A 24,295-nucleotide genomic window follows, 5' to 3' on the forward strand; every position below is an offset into this window, starting at 1 on the left:
AACTTATTTGGATCAAACAAGATCTAACTCCTTAAAAAAAACGCTCAATTAAAAAAAATGTTTTAATGAAGCGCATATTATCATTGTTTACTGGATTTCTATTATTCATCGGCTCATCTAACCATCTCTTTTGGAATAATCCATTATTCCTTTTAATTTTCCATCATTTACGTATGGAGTTAGTAAAATAGCAATGTAAAGGTCATGGTCAAGGCTGTTAGCGAGTAGGGTCAAAGTGTACGTAAGATTTTTATAGGAACCAAATCTAGAAGGAAACTGCTACGTTTCGCCGAATATGAGCTAGACTAACTGTTCACATTTATCCTTTTGCAATTAATTAATACTATTGTGGTACGTAGATATACTATTTTAAACTTGTTTCAAGTCAAAATAATTTATATTATTAGATCTAGTCTATGTTTGTTTCTATCTAGATTCTAGATGTAGTACTCTATCTAAAATTCTAAAATTATTTTTTTTTAATTATTTACAGCTTGCTTAGGTCAGGGTTTTTTCTGGCTTGTTTGCCGAGTGCAATAACTTACTAAAATAATTTTCATTTTGAACTTTCTGCACCGACAACAGTTAACGAGTTAACCGACTAACTAGATCTAAATCTTGAATAGGCCTATTTACTATTTAGATTCTAGTTCTAGATCAATCTCCACGCTTGTTTGTGCCTTTTATTATTATTAGGCCTATAGGCCTACTATTATTATTATGTAAACTTCTAGTCTTAGGCCTATGGCCTATCCTATTATATTGTATATATTATATAATATATAATAATAGTATTATAATAGGCCTATGGCCTATATATTATATAGTATATATATTATTATAATATTAATTAATAGGCCTCTGGAGTCTAGAGTGACTCTAGTAGAGTCTAGGCTGGTTCATATGTCATACTACATAGGGCCTATATTTTAAACTTTTTCAACTTTATTGATTATTGACGTGTAAATTAATAACAATTTTATTGTCTTTTTTGTGTAAATATGACATATGAACATACAAAAAACATTATTTAATTAAATTACATACATAGTCTAGATCTAGGTCTATTTGATAATGTTAAAATTTTACTTACTATTTGTTATTGTGGCTGTATTGTGTTGTGTGTAACTCCACCATTGCCTGGTTTTGTGATGTAGCATAAAGTTTCTGAAGCTTAGTAAAGATTTGTGCTACTGAGTTGGAGGTACGAATCAGCTAAAATAACATATTAAAATCTGAATCATCCACATTAAATAAATCCAAAACATGCTACAGCTTTAAGACTGTAGATAAAAGATATGAACTGGCTACCAGAAATTTCAAAATTCTCTCAAAGCCTCACACCAAAATTGAAAATGGAAGATTCATCCATTACAGAACTTATTTCTTAAAATTTTTGAAAATATTTGGACAATTGATGAACTAAAGAAAATTATAAGGTAAAAAAGACACATTGATAGCCACATTTAAAAAAAAAAACAACGGCAAAAAGAAACAAGCCTTAAAGGAACACACTCAGCCAGTTACCATAGGATGAAAAGAAAATTTTAATTCAGCATAATAATAGGCGAGGCACTGTTAAGCCTTTTAGATCCTAATGAAGACGATGATACCCTGCATACTGACCACATCTCAAAAGCTAAAACAGGTGGCTAATACACAGAAAATGTTCGCTTGTGTGGTTTGGAACTTTTAGGGATGGAAACAGCTAGAGCCAAAATCTTTCCTATCGTTCAAGTTGTTACTAAACACATTTTTAGCACTACAATCTAAGAAACTGTCGCCTTATTTGTAGCTGATGTAAGCCACATACTGGCAAAAATATATATTAGCAAACGTCTGGCCAGCTGTTGCAATTTCGGTTTACATAAAGATGGGACTTGTCGATAAAGAAAACAAACACTGGAGACAAGTGTTCTCTTAAACATAAGAGAAGTTTTCAGCCTTAGATTTACAACCGTAGCCTAAGAGACAGGCCAGGCAATAGCCAATGATGTAGGGGATAAAATATTAGAACTCACATCCCTTAACAGCAACAAGGAGTATGTCCTTGTTGATGTCCTGCACAAAATGTCATACTTCATCAATGACAAGGCAGCTAATGAAAAAAAAAGTCAAATGAGTTTATTGAACCCTTGAGGAATGATAGTATGAACAGTTTGGGGCAGAACATGTACAGCGTGTGCATTCCTTTTTCTGCACAGCACATATTCTTTTAGGTTTCCATACCTACTGTGTTAAGGAACTAAAATGTATGCAAGTCATATGCGGAGAATTAGGTAGAGACATGTGCCAGGATCTTGAAGACTACAATTTTAGTTGGCTGCCACAATAGTGTGTAGGATGGCATCAGAATTTTTTGGGCCTATTGGAGACCATCTTGATTTAAGGGATGTTTGGGAAGGACATTGTCCCAAAAATTGAGTAAAATGGCTAAGTTCTAATTATAAAGATATCAGATTTAATTACCTGTGTGAAGTTTTTTATATTAATTCTTACTTCAGTGAACACACCCAATAAAAAATTAGAGTCTTTATATACTCCTTGATTTGCAAGACAGCCAAATTCATTGCATGCTAGCTGCTCAAGAACAAAAATTATTGTACCACTTTGGGAAATAATTACTGCTGGCCACATAAAGTACCTGGAGCAATCTGAACTTTTTGCACCTTTACACAATTTTGTGAATGAATTATTCAGGAGCCACTGCAAATACTCAACACAGAGTGATTGATGTGGCAGTAATGCTCAAGGACAGTCAAGACCAGTAATCTGGATCAGGAATGTTCTTTTAAATGTATTGTTGCAACTGCAGTTGGTTTTAAAAAGTGCCTTAGGAGCACAAGTCCAAGATTTTCTTCCAGGAGGAAAATACAGCCTCAGAAACAAGCCAGGCTATAGCTAACTATGTAGCAGATAAAATAAAAGTCACATCCCTTAAGAGCAACAAGGAGGATGTCCTGGTTGATATCCTATACAAAATCCTAATTCTGTTGAGTTACAAAGATTACAGTTCATGGTACAAATTTAGCTTGTGAGCACCATTTCAGAGACTTAAACTCCAGCCAAAAGTGTTGTCCAAATGCATCAAATCACCGCCATACTACAATACAATTATTAGAAAGAAAAGGGGAAAGATTAGCAAATGGATTCACAATATCCCCACAGCTAGGCACATTAAGACGTGGCAGAAATCTTGAGCTCTTGAACATTCATTAGAAAAAAAACATACAAAACAAGAGAAAGCTGCTTTGCAACAGGCTGCTGAAATTAAACTTAACACCAATCCTAGAACCAAAACAGTCAAGACAAAAACTCACACAGTCCTGTTGAAAGAACTACCATCTGAACAATGTGAATTTTCTATTGGACAGTGGGTAGCAGCTGCTTACCAAGATGCACCCTAACCAGGAATTATATGCAAAATAATCAGCAGCGGTTATGATGAAGAGGACTTTGCCATCTCTGCCAAAACCATTGGTCACTAGATGGCCAAATGGTCAAGACAAGCAACGAACTGCTAGAAAATAATCTGTTATTATCAGATGTTCTAAAAAAAATCTGGAGAGGGGGGTATAACATTTTCTATCATCAAATGACAAGAGAAGAATGTAAGCCCATAATGCCACCCATTTTAGTTTTCCAAAAATAATGTCACAAAAGTGGGTAGAGATATGTATTCATAATATATTTTAAGAGTTGAAGTCGCAACTTATGTTCATTTAGCCAGAGGCTAAAGCAGATGAGGCTCGTTAGCTGGGGACAGCCACTCTTCTTGGAGAGACAACTCCAAAATCAAACAACTGCTGCCTTGTAGTTTGTTCTTGGTTGGACAAAGGCTATGGAAGCAAATCCAAAATTTAAAAGAGCAGGCTGAAATTGGAGTCAATGGCCTCAATGGCGCATAACCAGTTGACACTTATACTTAATTGTGTTGGAGAGGATCCTTTCCAATACTAAAATTAATAACGAGGAAGAAGAAGAAGCCAGAGGAGGTATAGTCTATCAGTTTCTCTTGGCTTCTGTATAATGGGGATATATGTTTAGCGTAATCCCTCACTGATGCTACTTTCTCAAAATCAAGTCAGGAACCCATGTATATGATTCATTAGCAGATTATATTTATCTCTAACTTTTTAAAAATCCTTGTACCATTTCCAGGTGATCACTGTTTGGAGTTGAACCAGCGCCACATCAATATTCCATCAACATGACTTATGTGGCAGAGAGACCAGGGCTAAGCCTGAAACAGACGCCCCTCCAGCAGATTTGTTCTCTGAGTGTTGATACTGAGGATAGGGCTTATCGCATGACCAATATTGTCTGTACTATAGGTAAGTCTTGTTTTTACCTATGTGGGTTAGTATGTATGTGTGTTTACATAGATATCTCAAGGTGTACCTAACTTCAGCATTGAAATAATTTTTTTGACATTACTGTTATATATCATCATCATCATCATCATTCCTTTGTGGGCCCTGGGGAGCAAAGGGCTGCAACCACACATCTCCAGCGGACTCGGTTTTGGGCTGCTCCCCTACTGTTATATATAATACATTAAATTTTTTAAAATTTATTAGAAAATTACAACTTAACACAAACATGTAGATATCTTTCTTACTATTGTCTAACTTTTAAAATATTCAACTGGTATACTTTACATTTTAAGTATAAAAATTCAACAGTTATTCTCACCACAGTTGCAGATTATCTAGTTTTGAAAAAATGAAGCACATTATTGTGTTTAGATGTGGTGCTATAGATGCAGTATATTTATGTTTAGTAATGTCTGTTTAATTTGTTGTGTTTAGAAGTATGGTGTGATGCTGTAGATTACTTAAAAACCTTCAAGATATTTTATATGTCTTTTTTTCCTGTGCTTAGGTCCATCATGTGACACTGTAGATACCTTAAAACAACTTATAGAGAATGGGATGAACATTTGTAGATTTAACATGGCACATGGGGACCATGATGTAAGTGCACATTTCTTTTTAATAAATAATTTTTTTATATTATTCAATAAATTTTTATTTTAGGTCAAGGATCCTGGAGCAGAATAGATAGATAAATAATTTTTTAAAATTAAGTACATTTTTGTTTCCTTGCAGCACAGTGCTTAATCGTAACTGGGTTGATTTTCTGTTGGTATTAGGATTAAGATTAGACTCTTAAATCAGGCTAAAACTTGTATGAGAGTTAGGTGTAAGAGCTTGCTACTGATGGAAAAATGTCTATATAGAGAGTGTGCTGTGGAATGTTGAAGTTTTATGAACTGTTAAAAATATAGTTACAAAAAAATGGAATAATATATTGTTAGGAAAAATTTACAAATTTTCTGCTTGAGTAGATAAACAAAAAATTCTCTTTAGACCTAACGATCCATTGGGCAGATGAAGTGGAGTTCATATGTTTTTTGACCTCAACATATAATGGGATAATGTGGTCAGCACTATGCCCAGCCGCCTTCACTTTCCATAATGTGAGTTAGGTACCCATCAGAGTTGGGTGGACTCAGGGACGTTCCACTAACTTGAACCCGGATTCGAACATGAAACTACCGAGTTAGCAGTTTAGGGCTCCACTGCTAGGCCACGCCATCCCATGAGTAGATAAAAGGTCAATACTTACTTTAAAACCAGTGGAAGTCGGAGTTTCTTTCAGTTGTCCTAATATGCACCCCCCCCCCCCCCGCCACACACACTTCTTTCTATAAACAAAGTAGTAAAATACATATTTTTTATATAAAATATACACTTTGACTAGTTATTTGATTTGTTCTACTCTCCCTGCCAGTACCATTTAAAAGTACTCCACAACTTGAGAGAAGCCGTCACAGCGACCAAACACCAGGCCCACGCTATTGTCGCCTCGGCCATCGACATATCTGGACCATGCATTAGGATTGGTAGCTTTAAAAAGGTAAATTGTCACGTTTTATATACAATATTTTGTTGCCTCGGCCATTGACATATCTGGACCATGCATTAGGATTGGTAGCTTTAAAAAGGTAAATTGTCACGTTTTATATACAATATTTTGTTGCCTCGGCCATTGACATATCTGGACCATGCATTAGGATTGGTAGCTTTAAAAAGGTAAATTGTCACGTTTTATATACAATATTTTGTTGCCTCGGCCATTGACATATCTGGACCATGCATTAGGATTGGTAGCTTTAAAAAGGTAAACTGTCAGATTTTATGCACATTTTATTACTGTTTTTATTTAATAGATAAATATTAGTTTCTTCACAGATTTCTAAATATTTTTTTACATTTTTTATTTAAATGATATTTATCTCATTGTAAAATTTTATGGATCCAATGTTATACTGAAAAGGAAGCTGACTTGTAACCAACAGTACAAGATTTGTTTGAATCAAAATTTGTACATATTAAAAAGAAACTTTATTTATATTGTACAGACTGTTTATTCTGCGCTGTATTTAATTTTTGTTGATTTTTTTTATAACTTTATTTTCTCCATGCAAAAATTTCAAAATCCTTAAAAAAGTTTAGTTATTTGAGCAATATTTGTTTTCTAAAACGATGTCATTTTATTTTGTATAGAGGATTAGAGGATTATATATAACTCTTACCAAGGTAAAAGAAAGAAAATTTTAGGTTTACTTGTTATATCCAAGAAATTTCACTGATTTTTGTAATGTTTTTCTGTCTTAATTAAATTTTATATGTTAAACTATGTTTAGAATTTGATAAACAGTGACATCTTTTAACCCATTGTGATAAAATTAGTCACTTTTTATTACCAAGAGCCAAAAATATCAATAGCTAGTATTGGACATGAATGTGGGGGTTATATCAATTTCTAAGTGTTTATTCCTGTGTATACACATTTGTGGTAAAGTTTGTATAAAATCTAACCAAAGATTATTTAAATTGTCTTTTAAAGGATGCACCCTAACGTGCTTGGTATAAAGATATTACTCATTATTTTAAAATCATGATGTGGATAGAGTTTACTCTGGAACTATTATTGCATTTTCTTGAAAGCAGATATAAATGTTTTCTGATCAATTAAAAAACATTAATTTAAATACTTTTTCTGGAAAAGACTGTCTCACTATAATATTGTTTTATTTTCATTTTTTAGTGGAATACTTCTTTTTAATGAACCTCAGGGCTGCTTATTAATAAAAATACTTTATAGAAATAAACTAATTAAAACTTTTGAGTGATTGAGTCTAACATACCCTATCTAGACAAAAACGTTGCCGCAGTCTAGTATATGTTTTGTTGTTTGTTTGTGTGGTGTTTTTCTTATTTTACTCAGATCAAGGCTGCCCTAATAATACTTTCTAGAAATAAACCAATAAAAACATTTGAGTGATTGAGAAGAAAGAATGTTTAAGAAATTTATAAAGATATTTTAAAATTTGCACTATAATGAATAACTTTTTAAGGAGCTTGACCAGGCAAAACTTCCAACACTTAATAACTAACTGTAAACATTGACCAGTCCTAACCCCAACACTGTAACTAACCTTAAACATTGCCTATTCTAAACCCCCAACACTTACACACTAACCATAAAAATTAACCATTTTAAAGCCCAAACACTTCAACAAACCTTTAGATGGACTAGACTTAAACCCCAACACTTACACACTAACCATAAAAATTTACCATTTTAAAGCCCAAACACTTACACACTAACCTTAAAAATTTACCATTTTAAAGCCCAAACACTTACACACTAACCTTAAAAATTTACCATTTTAAAGCCCAAACACTTACACACTAACCTTAAAAATTAACCATTTTAAAGCCCAAACACTTCAACAAACCTTTAGATGGACTAGACTTAAACCCCAACACTTACACACTAACCATAAAAATTAACCATTTTAAAGCCCAAACACTTCAACAAACCTTTAGATGGACTAGACTTAAACCCCAACACTTACACACTAACCTTAAAAATTAATCATTTTAAACCCCCAACACTAAAAATGGACTAGTCTTAACCCCTTTACCGTGGAAAAAAAATTTTTTTTTTTTGGAACTGTGTAATTGTTTTTTTTTCATTATTTGATTTGTTATGTTGTCCTGACAAAAAAAAACACCTTTTTTTTTATCATTTTTATCATCCGCTGTTGAATTGGCTGTTAGATTAGCCTCCCTCTACATTTTTATTGATTTCCAATGCTATTTTCGTATCGAGACGAGTTAACTCGGGACGCACGGCACACAGACGACTTTTTTATCTGAAGACGAGTTAACTCGTGATGTACGGTTAAGCCCAAGATTTTATATGACGAGTTAACTCGTGACATACTGTAAAGGGGTTAAACTGTAACACTTACACTCTAACCATAAAAATTAACCAGTCCTAACCCTAACACTTCCACCAATCTAAAAAAAAATTCTACTAACATTCCTCTCACTAACACTGCTAACAGCATAAAAGATATTTTAATTACCCTCTATAACATGTATTTAAGGGTGCTAAGGATTTTGTGTTAAGAATTTTAAAATTATGTTTTTATTAACAAGTGATTTCTCTAAACCACCCATACCTCCCCCTTTCCCTTTTAAAAAGCCTATGTAGTATTATTTGATATTTGCTTTTAAGCATAAATCACCCTGAACATTAACATCTCCTGTTCTCTCTGACAATATTTAAAATGTTGGAAATCTTTTGTTTCACAGGATATCAAACAGCCCATCAAGCTGAATGTAGGTCAGACCTTGACCTTCACCAGTGATGAAGCCTACAAGGACTTGTCTGACCTTGACACTGTCTATGTTCCCAAGAGCTTCATAGAACTGGCCCAGCTCAAAGACAACATTTACATTGAAGATGGACCACTGTGTTTTGAGGTGCAGGAAAAGGGTATGTCTAACCCCATTGAGTATGCTAGGGGTTGTAAAAGTAAGTTGCCCATTTGAACCTGGCAGTCCTAGTAGTCCATGAAGCAGAGTTCACCTGTTTCTGTGACCTCAGCATATCAGGGCATTAGATGGTCAGCCCGGGCAGATGAGGCTCGTTAGCTGGGGACAGCCACTCTTCTAGGAGAGACAACTCCAAAATTAAACAACTGCTGCCTTGTAGTTTGTTCTTGGATGGACAAAGGCTATGGAAGCAAATCCAAAAAGAAAAGCAGGCTGAAATTGGAGTCAATGGCGCATAACCAGTTGACACGTTACGCTTAATTGTGTTGGAGGCGTGGTCGAGTCGGCAAAAAGCTCATGGTTGATAAATTCGAACAAAGTCTCGAGTTCAAACCCACTGGCAGATAAATCTCGATCCCCTTCAACACTAAAAATTAAGAACGAAGAAGAAGAAGAAAGAAGGATGGTCAGCATTATGCCCAGCTGCTTTTACTTTCTCTAATGGGAGTCAGGTACCCATCACGGCTGAACGGAGGGAGTTAGGGACATTCTACGTACACAAGCCTTTCCGAGCTCAAGACTTGGTTAGCAGTCATGTGATATGCCATGGTAGTGGCTCTACTTTACCTAAATGTTTAGATTTTATACCATGGCAGGGGCTGTACTTTAACTAAATGATTAGATTTAGTGAAAAAAAAACCTTTATTTGTTGAATTTGAAATACCAATTGTTGTAGTACATTTATGTGAAGTTTCATAATACCTTACTACTTTGTTTCTTTTTACTGATAAATACTAGCTTTTTTCCCCTTTAGGTGATTCTAACAGATATGTAACTTTTCCTTTTTTTTTTATAAGAACCTAAGAAGACTGAAACAAAACTCAACTTGGTACTTGTATACTTATCTGCTATGTATACCAAATCTTTTTTTTCTCCCCTTACCCAGGCCTTAATCCTAACTTTAACAGGCCAGGAAAAAACTCACTTGCCGTTCTGGATTGTAAATAAGAAAACATAACTCTCATCTGGACTCACCTAACCTTGAAATCTGGTTGTCTACTCCACTCAATTATTTCCCTTTATCACATCCGTTTGCATAATATATATTCAAATATTTTTTTCGAGTTCAAACCCTCGGGCAGTTGAGGCTCGTTAGCTGGGGACGGCCACTTTTCTAGGAAAGACAACTCCGAAATCAAACAACTGCTGCCTTGTTTGTTCTTGGTTGGAGAAAGGCTATTGAAGCAAACCAAAAAAGAAAATCAGGCTGAAATCGGAGTCAATGGCGCATAACCAGTTGACATGTATACTTAATTCTGATGGCACATATACTTAATTCTGTTGGATCCATTCCAACACTAAAATTAAAAACGAAGAAGAAGAAGATATATTTTGTATTATAATTAACAGATGGTGTAGCTGTGAAGTGTACAGTAGTGCATGCTGGTGAGGTAGGAGACCTCAACCAATGCCACATCCCCATGAAACTCCCAGTAGAGAACCCCCAGTTGACAGAGAAGGACAAGAGTGATATCCAGTTTGGTATGCAGCATAATGTGAGTACTATAGTATTATCCACTGTTTTGCAATGTGATAACTGATTTAAATTAGCTTTGAACAGCTTTAACTATTGTGTTAAGTAAATCACACTATTGTTTTCAGTTTTTTTTATTTCTTTCTCATTTATTTTAAAAAATACAAATGTTTCTAGTATTGTCATTATTACATAGTTAAAAATAATAATTTGTAGGAAAAGATTGTTGTTGTTTAAATGTATGCAAACTGGTTATGTAATAGTTTTCTTCAATTTAAATTTTTAAATTCCTAACATTTGCTGATAAAATAAGTGAAAAGGTGTAATACAAGTTGTTCAAACATAGTTAAAATATTCTCTATAGGTAAATATTCAATAAATTACTAACTAATCTTGCAAAAGTTTAATTTTAATGTTTATTTTTAAGAATAGTCTTAATATCTTTTGTGTACTAATATGTGAACTAAGCTTGCCCCTGTTTTGCAGGTAGACACAATTTTATTAAAATTTTTACTTAATGGTTAAAATTGACCTAATGTGAGTCTAATTTCTACCTAATGTTTTATAGGTAGACATAGTCCTGGTATCTTGGGTATGGTGCCCAGAGATCATCACAGCAGTTAGGGAACAACTAGGCGAGGCCAACACTAGGATGAAAGTCATCGCCAAGATTGAAAACTACGAAGGTGTCAAAAGGTAAGCTACTTTTATTTCATTGGCTCGTTGTTATAAACTTAACATTTCAAAAATAAAAAATGTTACTCCATATCTCGTAAATGTAAATTTAACCTTAAAAGACATAGTATGGTACCCTTTCAAACCCTGGGGCAGGTAAAGTAGAGTTCACCTGTTTTATTGACCTCGCATAGTGTGGTCGCACTATGCCCAGTAACCTTTACTACGTCTAACACAATTCAGCTATACATCAGGGCTAGGTGGAGTCGTCTTACAGACTTGAGCCCAGGATCTTCCGGGTAAGAGGTTGAACACTACCATTTGACCATGCTGTCCCTTAAAAGACATAGTAAAATATTTTTTTATCTCTTCCTCCCGATGTTTCATTTTGAATCAGACTTGATGATGACATTTGGTATCAGAATTGATGATGACATTTTGTATCAGAATTGATGATGACATTTTGTATCAGAATTGATGACATTTTGTGCTGACTATTTGTATCAGAATCGATAACATTGTGTATCAGAATTTATTACATTTTTATCAGAATTTATTACATTTTTATCAGAATTTATTACATTTTTATCAGAATTTATAACATTTTTATCAAAATGTATGACATTTTTATCAAAATGGATTACATTTTTATCAGAATTGATGACATTTTTTATCAGAATTGATGACATTTTGGAAGTGGCAGATGGCATATTAGTCGGCAGAGGAGATCTAGGGATTGATATTCCTCCAGAAAAGGTGTTCCTGGCCCAGAAAATGATCATATCTAGAGCAAATATTGCTGGCAAGCCAGTCATCATTGCCGCACAGGTAAACCTTTTACTTAAATACTGAGTTAGACAACTCTGTTTTACTGCCATTGTAGATAATCTAAATATTTTTGTATTTAGCTTTTTAATAAACTATATACTGATAATTAATAGTGTCTTTTAAACCTGCCTTGAAAGCTTAATCTGAAATTAAAGCAAAGTTTGATATTTTTGACAATAAGATTAACGTAGATGTTTTCCAAATTTTATCTCACCATGCCTCTGTTTTAAAGCCCAAAAAATAATGGCGTCTCCTTCATTCATGGTACCCTTTCCACATGCAAAACTCAAAGCTCTCACTGACTTTTTGTTGATTCTCAATCTCCCATCCTAAAAACCCTTTAAAACTTTGTCCTGTTTTGATTTGTAATTGTATTGGATTATCGTACGTTGTTCATCAGATGCATTTTTGTTTCCATATCATTTTTATTTTATATTTTATGCTTTGTTTTATATTGATGTCAGTGGTGCATGCAATTTTCCATACCAAGTCCTTCTGCATAAAATAAAATAAAATGTTGCATTATCTACACTATTAAATGAAATCAGCTTTAGTATTATGATTTATTAATATTTTAAAAATTTCCTTGTAAATATAACAAGTGTCAGAGATTATTTTTGTCCAGAAATCAAAAACACTGTATACTGTGCCTTAAATTTAAGCTCACCCATTTTTATAAATATTAGTAAAGCACATCTATCATGTGACTTTCCTGCTATGGTATATGTGAGGTATGGATATGGGAGAGAATTTTTTTTCACCTCAGACATGTAATTTACATGTTAGTTAATCTAGCCATGTACACTTCAGTATTACAGTTTTCATCAGCGGCTTGAGAGGACTGATACAGACTTACAATAGTAATATTTCTTTCTGACATGTGCTTTCATTCATTTACTTTGGTTTACTTATACATGATACAGAATGTCGAATTACAATTTTATTTTTACCAGCTTTAATTTAACTTGTTTCCTCTGTCTGTCTTCATCTTGTCTAGATCAAAACGGCCATGTAAAATTTTGTGCACTTCTATCCAACCAATTTCTTTGAAATTCGGCATGCGGGTCAAGACCCAGTGACAATGTAATATGACATTAAATTTGACTTAATTGGATGACTAATTAATTTTTTATGACTTAATTAAAATTTTCTGAAATTAGTTGGTAGTCTTATCTGACTATTCTGCACTACTATACACGGGTTATCATGTTTGTTTGGTGTGCAATAGTTTTTAGCCACACAACTTTATTGTATTAAAAATTTTAAAGTACTGGAAAAAAATGCCCAAAAAAGCATTTTAATAACAAACTTTTATGTAATGCTCTAAAAAGGAGAAAATAAATGATTTTCTTAAAATATATTATAATACTTAACAATTTAAAATAGCGTGGGTCGCTTTTTAAATATTAGTAAAAGTATCCAATACATATTATTGACAAAAATAACACCAAGAGAACTTAATACTATGGAATTTCAAATTTCTCTTGACTACAAATTTAGTATTTAAGACAGCAAATAGTTTTTATATTTAAACTAGAGTCAAGGATAACTCTAAAATATATTCATTTCAAAGATTAGACAAATGTTCTTAAGGATTTCATAAGTCATGTTTTGTGTATATAAAAAATATTTTGTTATCTTCCTACTATTAAATGTCTTTATAATTTTAATGATCTATGGGAAATAGTTTTAGGTTGTCTACCTTAGTTCCTTTTAACATTTAAATGGGAGGTAACTAACATCAATTTCTTGTGTTGATTAATGTATTTATAATCTATATATTTAAAAAAGAAAAAGTAAGCTTGTTTATGGGTGTGTCTTATCTTTTATGCATTACTACTCTTTTCATCCAATCACCATAAACAGTTGATAAGAATACTTCTTAGAAAAAATTAAACTTTTGAGGGGCTACGTGGTTTTAAGGGTTAAAGCATTTTATATTTAATCCATTATTATGATGTGAAATTATATTTATATCTATATATATATTATATATATTTTTTAATATATATCTTTATATATTTTTTTACTGTATATTGCTGTGCGAGCCTACTTTAAGAAATCTTCTAGCAACAATCCATATCCCTCAACAGAAGTGTGATAACCACTTTGAAAACCACTGGACTGCATTATAATAATAAGAAATAATAATATTTAACAGTAGTTACTATTTTAGGTGATTTAATTGTCTTTCTACTTTTGATATTAAATTTAAAGCACTTCAAGCTGTGAAATACATTTGTATTTAAATAAATTTATAATCATAATTAATTCAACCCTTGTGTTTGAAGCCACAGCAAGCCACAAATCCGGTTAGACTTTTTAACAGGCTCTAACAGATTAATTAAAACAAAGTACCCTTTTGAACCTTAGGGCAGGTGAAGCAAAGTTCACCTGTTTAAGTGAGCTCAGAATATTAAGGAAAAGTGTGATCAGCACTACACTCAGCCGTTACATTTCATAACATGAGCCAGGTACCTATTTGAGCTGAATAGACTCTGGGACATTGAGCCCAGGATCCGAGCTCAAGACTTTCCAAGTTAGCAACCATTGAACCACATCATCCCATAAAAAGATTAGTTAAAAATAATATGATATTTTCTATTTACCCCAGATGCTGGACAGTATGGTGAGCAACCATTCAACCATTGAACCCCATTTTCCCATAAACAGATTAGTTAAAAATAACATGATATTTTCTATTTACCCCAGATGCTGGACAGTATGGTGAGCAACCATTGAACCACATCATCCCATAAACAGATTAGTCAAAAATAACATGATATTTTCTATTTACCCCAGATGCTGGACAGTATGGTGAGCAACCATTGAACCACATCATCCCATAAACAGATTAGTTAAAAATAACATGATATTTTCTATTTACCCCAGATGCTGGACAGTATGGTGAGCAACCATTCAACCATTGAACCCCATTTTCCCCATAAACAGATTAGTTAAAAATAACATGATATTTTCTATTTACCCCAGATGCTGGACAGTATGGTGAGCAACCATTGAACCACATCATCCCATAAACAGATTAGTTAAAAATAACATGATATTTTCTACTTACCCCAGATGCTGGACAGTATGGTGAGCAACCATTGAACCACATCATCCCATAAACAGATTAGTTAAAAATAACATGATATTTTCTATTTACCCCAGATGCTGGACAGTATGGTGAGCAACCATTGAACCACATCGTCCCATAAACAGATAAAAATAACATGATATTTTCTACTTACCCCAGATGCTGGACAGTATGGTGAGCAACGCACGTCCCACGAGGGCCGAGGCAAGTGACGTTGCTAACGCTATCCTTGACGGCTGCGACTGCGTCATGCTGTCTAAAGAGACAGCCGTGGGGAAGAACCCAGTAGCTGCCTGCAGGATGTTGGAGCAGGTGAGGGAGAAAAAAAAATATTTTTTTATTTCTACTTCGTTCTTAATTTTAGTGTTGGAAGGGGTCCCCTCCAACACAATTAATTATTCGTGTCAATTGGTTGTGCTCTGTTGAGGCCATTGACTCCGATTTCAGCCTGCTTTTCTTTTTGGATTTGCTTCCATAGCCTTTGTCCAATCAAGAATAAACTACAAGGCAGCAGTTGTTTGATTCTGGAGTTGTCTCTCCTAAAAGAGTGGCTGTCCCCAGCTAACGAGCCTCATCTGTCCGAGGGTTCGAACTTGAGAACTTTTTTTTTTATTTTAAACAAATTGGAAATGATTCAATAGCACCTCACTCTAATAAAGCTCCCTCCTGGGTTTAATAGGTTCTCATAAAAATGCACTTTAAATGTGCAACTGCAAACTGCACAAACAGAAGAAGGTCTATATACTAAGTCTTTATACAAATACACTTTATTTGGTCAATTTTTGTGGAAATTTCCTTATGAACTTTTTATTTTTGTGCCGAATTTTCATTTGCACGTTTTTCTTGTCACCTGTCAAATAAGTCAGCTTAAGTGTGTGTTTGTTTGATGGGTTTAAAGAGGGGAAAGTGTGGTCAAGCTATAGATTCTACAGCAGTTCACTTTAAAGCAGGGGTCTCCAAACTTTTCAGTCCAAGGGCCGCATTAACTATCAAATTTTAGTTCGGGGGCCAGTTTCTTCTAGGCATGTCTTTGATTTTTCTGGGCAAAGTTCCTCAGCCATCACCAACAAACGATTTTTCCTTGGACAAAAAGATCTCAGCGGGCCGGATGAGAGGACTTCGCGGGCCGCATTCGGTCCGCGGGCCGTAGTTTGGAGACCCCTGCTTTAAAGTCATCTGTTTGATGAATGTCGCAGAGTCAACTCAGCTTTGATGGGTACCTGACTTTCGTCATTGAAAATAAAGCTTTTCACACATTATTCTTATCTGCTTTGGTATTAACAAGAGATTTTATCTTGATTTATATGCTTCATGTCAGGTCAGATATTTGAATAGAACTTTATCACTAATGGCTGAAAACAGAAAACTAAACTTATAGTCTAAATATTGTATATCTTTTTCTGAAGACTATTTTTTTTGAAGACTATTCCTATTGTCTCTGAGGCGTTCTAAATGTTTAGTCTTTATTTATAATATTTCTCCTCACATTTAGCAATGTCATTTCTTTATATTATTGTTTTTAAAAAAACATGTTTTGTTTATCCCTGATTGGACTTTGATTTATATTTTTATATTTGTTTTCCTTAGATCTGCATCCAGGTAGAAAATGCTATATTTCACGCTAGAATGTTCCGAGAGTTGCGCCAGGCCACGCCCATACCAACTGACCGGGTCCACGCTACCTCTATAGCGGCTGTTGAGGCGGCTCTTAGGTGCTCAGCATCTGCCATCATTGTAGTCACCAACTCTGGAAGGTACTCAAACTATTCAGTCAGTCCACTACATGTGATAAACTAAACACTTAAGTTTTCCTCACCCATTATTCTAATCCCCATTTCTGGAAGGTACTCAAACTATTCAGTCAGTCCACTACATGCGCATAAACTAAACACTTAAGTTTTCCTCACCCATTATTCTAATCCCCATTTCTGGAAGGTACTCAAACTATTCAGTCAGTCCACTACATGCGCATAAACTAAACACTTAAGTTTTCCTCACCCATTATTCTAATCCCCATTTCTGGAAGGTACTCAAACTATTCAGTCAGTCCACTACATGCGCATAAACTAAACACTTAAGCTTGGTCACCAACTCTGGAGGTACTCACTTAAACTTTGTACCAAAACATAACACACACAACAACATAGTTTTTGTACTAAATCTTAAACCTTAAACCCCCCCCCCCCCCCCAACATAATCTTAATACCAATACATCCAACCCAACTATCCCCCACCCTCCTCAAAACACTTAACCAACAAGTAAACAGGATGTATAACCACTTACAAGTGGTAAACCTGTCACACTCTTAAAAGTGTCTCCCTTATATTTTCTGACATTTTGATTACACTATAACATTCATAAGTGCACAAAATAATTATTGCAGATATTGATTATTCATTTCATAACAACTAGTTTTTATATTGTATTTTTTTGTAACATGCTGTCGATTATTTGTTTATGAATGTAATTAAATCATCCTGATGTGCACTAATTAAAACAATTTTTTTAAACAGGTCAGCCACCATAATTGCTCGTTACCGTCCCCATTGTATAATTATAGCCATCACTAAATCCAACCACACGGCCAGGTGCCTCAATCTACATAGGGGAATTTTTTCTGTTCTTCACACTGGTAGGTTTATCAAAGTAGCAGGTTTATCAAAGTAGTAGGTTTATCACATTTGTAGGTTCATCACATTTGCAGGTTTATCAAAGTAGGTTTATCACAGTCATACGTTTATCAAAGTAGTAGGTTTATTATTGTGTAGGTTTATATGACAGCAGTAGGTTTTACAGTACAAGTTTTGTCATTGTAGTAGGTTTATTTTTGTAAAAGGTTTATCACTGTAATTGTTTTATCACTGATTTATCATTTTAATAGGTTTCTCACTGATAGGTTTATCTTTGTAGTAGGTTTATCATTTTAGTATGTTTATCAAAGTTGTAGGTTTATCATTGTTATTGGTTTATCAAAGTAGTAAGTTTTATTAGTTTTATACATTTATTATTATAGTAGGTTATCATTGTATGTTTATCACTTTAGTAGGTTTAACAAGTAAGTCTACTACTGGCAGATTTATCACAAATAGGTTTGTTTCACTCTGGTAGGTTTATTACATTGGTGGTGTTAAGAATTAAGTTCAAAACATTGGAGATTTATCATTTGAATAAATATTTTTAGCTGTGTGTGAATTTGTTATTTGATAAGGGGATGAAAATGTTTTTTGTGTATTGACACAGACATTCAATTTGTTTTTGTAGGTGCTAGCTGTGATGAGTGGTATATGGACATTGATATGAGGATACATTACGCCCTGTCTTTTGCCAGAGAGAGAAACTATGTCAAGGCACACGATAGAGGTAATACCAGTCACTGCTTTTGTTACATGCTTTAGTCACATTTATAAATTATATCAAACCTTAAGATTTTTAAATTTTTAATTTAAAACCGCACTAAAAGTAAATGTTTAGGTTGAAATAAAGTATTTAAAGCATGCTTAAATATAAGTGTGTGTGGCGGTGTGGCTTAGAGGTCGAGCGCTAGACTGCTAACTCGAAAGTCTCAAGTTTGAATCCGGGTTCAAGTCAGTAGAACTTCTGTGAGTTCACCCTGCTCTGGTGGGTACCTAACGTTAGAGAAAGTTAACGCGACTAAGCATAGAGCTGACCACATAATCCTTTCATATGCCGAGGTCAAGAGATATGTGAACGTTACTTCATCTGCCCAATGGATCGCTAAGTCTAAAGAGGAATCTTTACTTTTTAAAAAACATATAAGTGTAATCAATATTAAATAAATTAATCAGCCAAACTCTGCAGTGAAAGTCTAGTTCAGTTGGGTCACTTGTTTTTGTATACTTCTTTACTTTCCCTGTTTGAAAGATGCGCAATGGAAAGTTGTTCAAAAAAAGTGCGCAAGGGCATTTTTATTTTCTTAGATTTTATGTATTCTTATAGATATTATAAAATTTTGGCCACATGTACATTGATAAGACACTTTTCCACAAAATATAGCAAAATAAAAGTGTATTAGTATAATTAGTTTGTATTTGAGCATTTTTCGGTTGTGCTGTTTTTCCTGTTGCGCATTTTTGCTGGTAACCGGAGTCAGGTACCCATCAGGGCTTGGCATGGTTTTAGACATCTTACAGATCCAAACATGGGCCTTCTGGTTAAGCAGGCATGAGATCTACTACTCAACCACGTCTTCCCATACATCAAAGCATGTCATCTAAAAATTTAAAAACTTTTTCCTCAGCTATACTAGTGACAGGCCAGCAGTCAGGTCCAGGGTCCACCAACACGGTCCGCAGCATCACCATCCCCCGGGAGAGCGACAAACCACACTACCTGAACACCCCCCACACCAGTAAACACCTCGGCCTCTCCGACGAGGAGGAGGGGAGCTGCAGCGATGAGGAGGAAAACTCCGGCGGCGTCACAGTTACCTTTAATTAAGACAAATATTTCCCAGTGTTTAATACTCCGATATAAATAGTGAAACTAGGCCACGTGTATACATACTTTGATGTAAAGTTTCTGAGATATTTATTGTTAAGTTAATCGCCGCTTGTGTCCTATCTGGAGTATGCTTTACCTTATACAGTTGTTGAAATAATTTTTTTTTATACATTTTCTTATTGTACATCTCAGTAAAATCAAACTTGATCTGAGTATACTTTTTATAATAACAAAATATAATTGTGAATTAATACTTTTGATTGTAGATACTGGATCAGTAGAATATACATTAAGTTAAAATAATTTAGATTATGATTGTAAACACTGTTAATTGAACAAACATAAAATCTCATTTTTTTAATGTGTATTTGTAGTCATTATTATTTAAATGTAAATTGGTAATTCAATTATTTAAATGTCATTAAAAGTTGTAGTACTTAAATTCGACTAAGTACTAATAATGATCTTTCAAAATTTAACTACAAATTTTTAATAAGTAATAGTTTTTGCTAGTTAAGTAGAACCCTTTTGAAATAGACATCGTTTTGGCACAAATTTTGCTCACACATTCCGTTTTATTTTTAGCTTGATAGACTCATGGAGTTATCTGTAGAAGATAAATGGCCAGTTACATTCTTGATTAACAGCTGAGTCTGATGTTGCTGTAGTTGTTCTTAACAAATTTGTTTGATGGTGTGACAGGCGTAACAAGGCTAGACAGACACACTTGTGTATGTGGTGAATCACGTAAACACTATGGTTCCTTTTTCTTCTGGTTCTCTGTACGATCCTATGTATGTTGTGCTTTGGTTTGCTAAGCTGGCGTAGTAATACATTGTGTTCTTGAAAAGTTTGATTCCAACACTCCCTGTATTTCTTGTGTTTACATTTAATCCATCATGTCTACTAATCCTTAATTATTATTGTACCATGATATCCACCAATTCCAAAATCCTAACCAGTGACTATTAATATTCTCTGTCACACACACCCCCCCCCCCCCATCAACTAATGGGTGACCGGAAAAATGTGCAACAGAAAAATGTTCAAAGGCATTTTTGTATTCCTAAATCAACGTTTATAGACCCTGGCAAAGAATGACAGCATGTATATTGCAGTATAATAAAACATTTTCCCACGAAATAGGGTAAAAAGTGTGTTAGTATAATTAGTTTGTTTTGGCGAAGTTTTCCGTTTGTGCATGTTTTGTAGAAACCCAACTGTTATAAATTAATATCTACTGATATGCCCAGTGACTAAATGACCATAAATCCAACATTTTTTTATCAAACCTAGATGCATACATCTTTTGTATACAACTGCTTGCAAAAATCTCTTGCCATTACTCTACACTTTTTAAAAAAAATATATTGTTTACAACTTATTATGTCTTATGTTATAGTAATATTTTTGTGTAAATTTTTCGCTTGTTAAGATTTTTCGTTTGGTCTGAAAAGATTTGAAACAAGCTTAATAAAATAGCTTTTTTTTCTGGGACTAATTACTAGAGTAAATAAATGAGGTAGGTCAAATCCATGACACATTTTGGAAACAATAGGAAACAATTTATTTTAGGGCAACTTCTAAAATTTTGTACTCAAGAAAAACTTCGTTTTTTTAACAACTTCATCTCACCGTCCTGGGTTTTGTTCATTTTTTTTTACACCTGCAATGTTTTTTTTTACCCAATGCCAAATTTTTTTTACTTTAACATCTTCACCTGTCTCAGAAGAAAGTTAGTTATCAAATTTTGAAAAATCTGGCTATGGCAATAATCTTGCCTAATCACATCTACATAAACTCTAATCAATATTTTATCACAAGAAAAAGCTAACTAGTGTTAATATGTTGATGTAATTTATACAATATTTTAATAAAATTGTTGATCTGATAGAAGTCTAATTTACTGTATGTAATCTTTCTTGTATAACAAATTCATATTCTCCTTTACACCAAATTTACATGGAATCTCAAAATATGGATCATAATGACTAAAACGTTCTGAATATTATTTTAACAAAAGTAGCCCTTTGAACAAGCTGAATTACTTGCTCTTAGTTTTCTAATTTTACTAAGGGATCTGGAAATTTTTCTGTCAACCTTATTAATGTTTCATATACACTTTTTTTTTTCTTATCTAACCCGTTAATGTGTGTTGTATTTCAAGTGGAATCATCAGTTACTCTAAAATAATCACAATAAAATAGAGCATACTCTGTTGCTGTTTTGTTGAATGATTTCACTGTTTGTTTAAATTAAATATACATACTAAGTTTATAAATTATATTGTGGAAACATTCATTTTTATATTTGTTTAATGAGTTATATCCATAAAGTTTTACTAAGTTAAACGAAATGCTTGAATTTATTGTTGACCCCACTAAGCTCCATACCATTTTTAAACGTTATTTCCCTTTCATAACTATTTTATGCATTTCTCTCCCTTTGATTGTTAAAGAAATAATCTCTTATATCACATTGTCATAAAAATTACTTAATATCAATTAAAATTATCTGGGGTTCTGACATTATTTTATAACTGTAATTAAATAATTAAATTATACCTGTAAGGCACTTAGGTTAGCTCGACCCTAGACTTATAGCCCCACCATCCCCTGTCTTAAAATTTGTAGACGGTAAAACATCATCGAAAGTTTTAATATTTATTCTAACCACATACAAAATAAAACTGCACTCGGTTAAATTTTACGCTGGTATAAAATTAAAATAATAAATGATAATGATCTCCTGTGCAGTTTATTTTTAATACGTCGTTCTCGATGGGAATAATCTTACTTTACTCATATTGTAAAAAAAAAATCTAATTACAAAAGTAATTCATTTTGGCAGAAATGACCTTCACTCACATAATATAAAACTGGCATTAAAAATGATCACAAGCAATCAGTGTTTCTTTCAGACTTTTTTCTCCTGAGTGGGGAGACTTAAAATTTTCGGGGGGGGGGGGGGATTAAATTCTCTGCGATGGCGGGGGGGGGGCGGGGGGGGGGTGGCGGATACTGGTTAAAGTATATATTTGATTTTCTATATAAATTCTAGTTCTTTCGGGGTTCGGTAGCCGAACTCCAGAGTCAAGGCTCGGTGGTAGCTTTTCTTCACTTTGTATCTTCCTAGTGTGAGCGATGTCAACCGACGCCATCAGTTTTTGCTCTTTCGTGGCTGTTTTGTTTTTGTATTATAGAGCGGCCAGACAGAAGCGGTCTCGTCATTTTGAATTACAATTCTGTGAAAATATAAACTAAATCAGAATTTTAATTTGCGTATTCTCTGCCCTTACCTAACTCCGTTTTTTGATGTGTCCAAATCGGCCTTTTGTTCATGTTGTATCCGTGCCGGCCTTTTGTGTGTCCGCCTTTTGGTTGTCGGTCTTTTGGATATCAGCCTTTGTCCTATATCCAAAAAAAAAAAAGAACGATGAGCTAATTTTTTTAAACGATTTTTACCTCCCCACCCCTCCGTCACACATCGTGACCAAAAGTCAGTTCCCCCCTCCCTAAAATGACATCACACCTCAGCCTACAAACCCCCCCCCCCCCCCCAATATTGCAATTGAATTTTTCTTAAAACATAGATATTTTTCCAAAACATTGTCTAAAGTCAACATAGAGTATTTTAATCAATTCCTATTACAATATATTAAAACAGTTTTCTAAAGCGCGAAATAACGTCTAAAACTCGTTTTCAAACATTGCGTTTTTTTGTGTGGCGTCACACAATCTGAACCCCCCCCCCCCCTTCCCCCTCATCCAACACCGTCAAAAAATTACGGACCCCCCCTCCCCCTACGAGTGTGACGTCATTTATGGACGACCCCTAGCCTAGCATCTAGCAGTCTGATAGATCTATGCAGAAGTTTTAAAAAAAAATTCTGATCTACACAACATTCCCGCAATCGTTCAGCCATTTCAGCAATGTACTTTTCAATTTGTTCAGATTAGGCCTTCACACATCCGTGGACACTTTTCCCACCAAATCAACACAAACAGCGTAACCTCCCTTGCATTTCTCGACCAACGGAAACAGCTTTAGGTATGTCTTCACCATCTGAGTAGATCAGCTGTAACGCGACGAGAAAAAAATATACCCCGCGCTCAGAAATTCGCTATACGTCACGTCTTTTTGTTTGAAACGATTGAAGTTGGCGGAGCTACGGGATGTATGTGTGAGGCGTGTCAGGTCTTATACCTCGAGAAATTGCCGGGGATTCCAGAAGGGCACTCACCCAGAAAAACTCAAAGTTCGTGTTGATTTTTAGAATTATTTCATTAACAGGTAGAATCTACATTTTTTCTTTTTTTTTAACAACCTGTGCCAGACTCGAGAATATTTCTGACGTAAAACTAATTACAGTAATACGGCGATGTTGGTTGTTTACGTTCCCAGACCCCCCACGAAAAAAAAAACGCAAACTGGGTTTTTATACGCATTTTAAGACTTAATAAACCAATCACAATCTTAAATATTATCTTCTCCGTGCTTTTTTTCCCCCCATGATCTTAACTAGCAGGTGCGTTGACTTGGCACCAGAGTTTCTTCCAGGCATTTTTTCGGCTAAGCCCCCCCCCCTCCCCCATAGAAAGTATATCCCCCCCCCCCGAACGAAATGGAATTTATATAGAAAATATATACTTTTAACAGTGTTCGCCCCCCCCCCCCTCCTCCCCCCCTCCCCTCCCCCGGAAAATTTCTGGAAGAAACATTGCTTGATTGTATAAAATCAGTGAATTTATTAATAATCGGTAAAGCTCATGGTTGCTAAACCGAAAAGTCTCGAGTTCGAACCCTCGGGCAGATAAGTCTCGTTAGCTGGAGACAGCCAC

General features: G+C 34.3%; 1 protein-coding gene across 1 annotated transcript; it reads left to right on the top strand.

Annotated features, from left to right (window-relative positions):
• Positions 1-224: 224 nt before the first annotated feature.
• On the top strand, positions 225-20,192 carry LOC131928335 (pyruvate kinase PKM). Its single transcript, XM_059284334.1, has 13 exons — positions 225-351; positions 4,162-4,334; positions 4,885-4,976; positions 5,797-5,922; positions 8,676-8,859; positions 10,269-10,414; positions 10,961-11,088; positions 11,745-11,895; positions 15,152-15,304; positions 16,580-16,746; positions 17,507-17,625; positions 18,255-18,353; positions 19,252-20,192. The coding sequence occupies exons 2-13, from the start codon at positions 4,211-4,213 to the stop codon at positions 19,449-19,451; spliced, it is 1,689 nt and encodes a 562-aa protein (XP_059140317.1). The 5' UTR covers positions 225-351; positions 4,162-4,210; the 3' UTR covers positions 19,452-20,192.
• Positions 20,193-24,295: the final 4,103 nt, after the last annotated feature.

This window comes from Physella acuta, unplaced genomic scaffold, assembly GCF_028476545.2.
Source record: "Physella acuta isolate Inbredline_101_S28 unplaced genomic scaffold, ASM2847654v3 ptg001484l, whole genome shotgun sequence".
Lineage (NCBI taxonomy): Eukaryota > Metazoa > Mollusca > Gastropoda > Physidae > Physella > Physella acuta.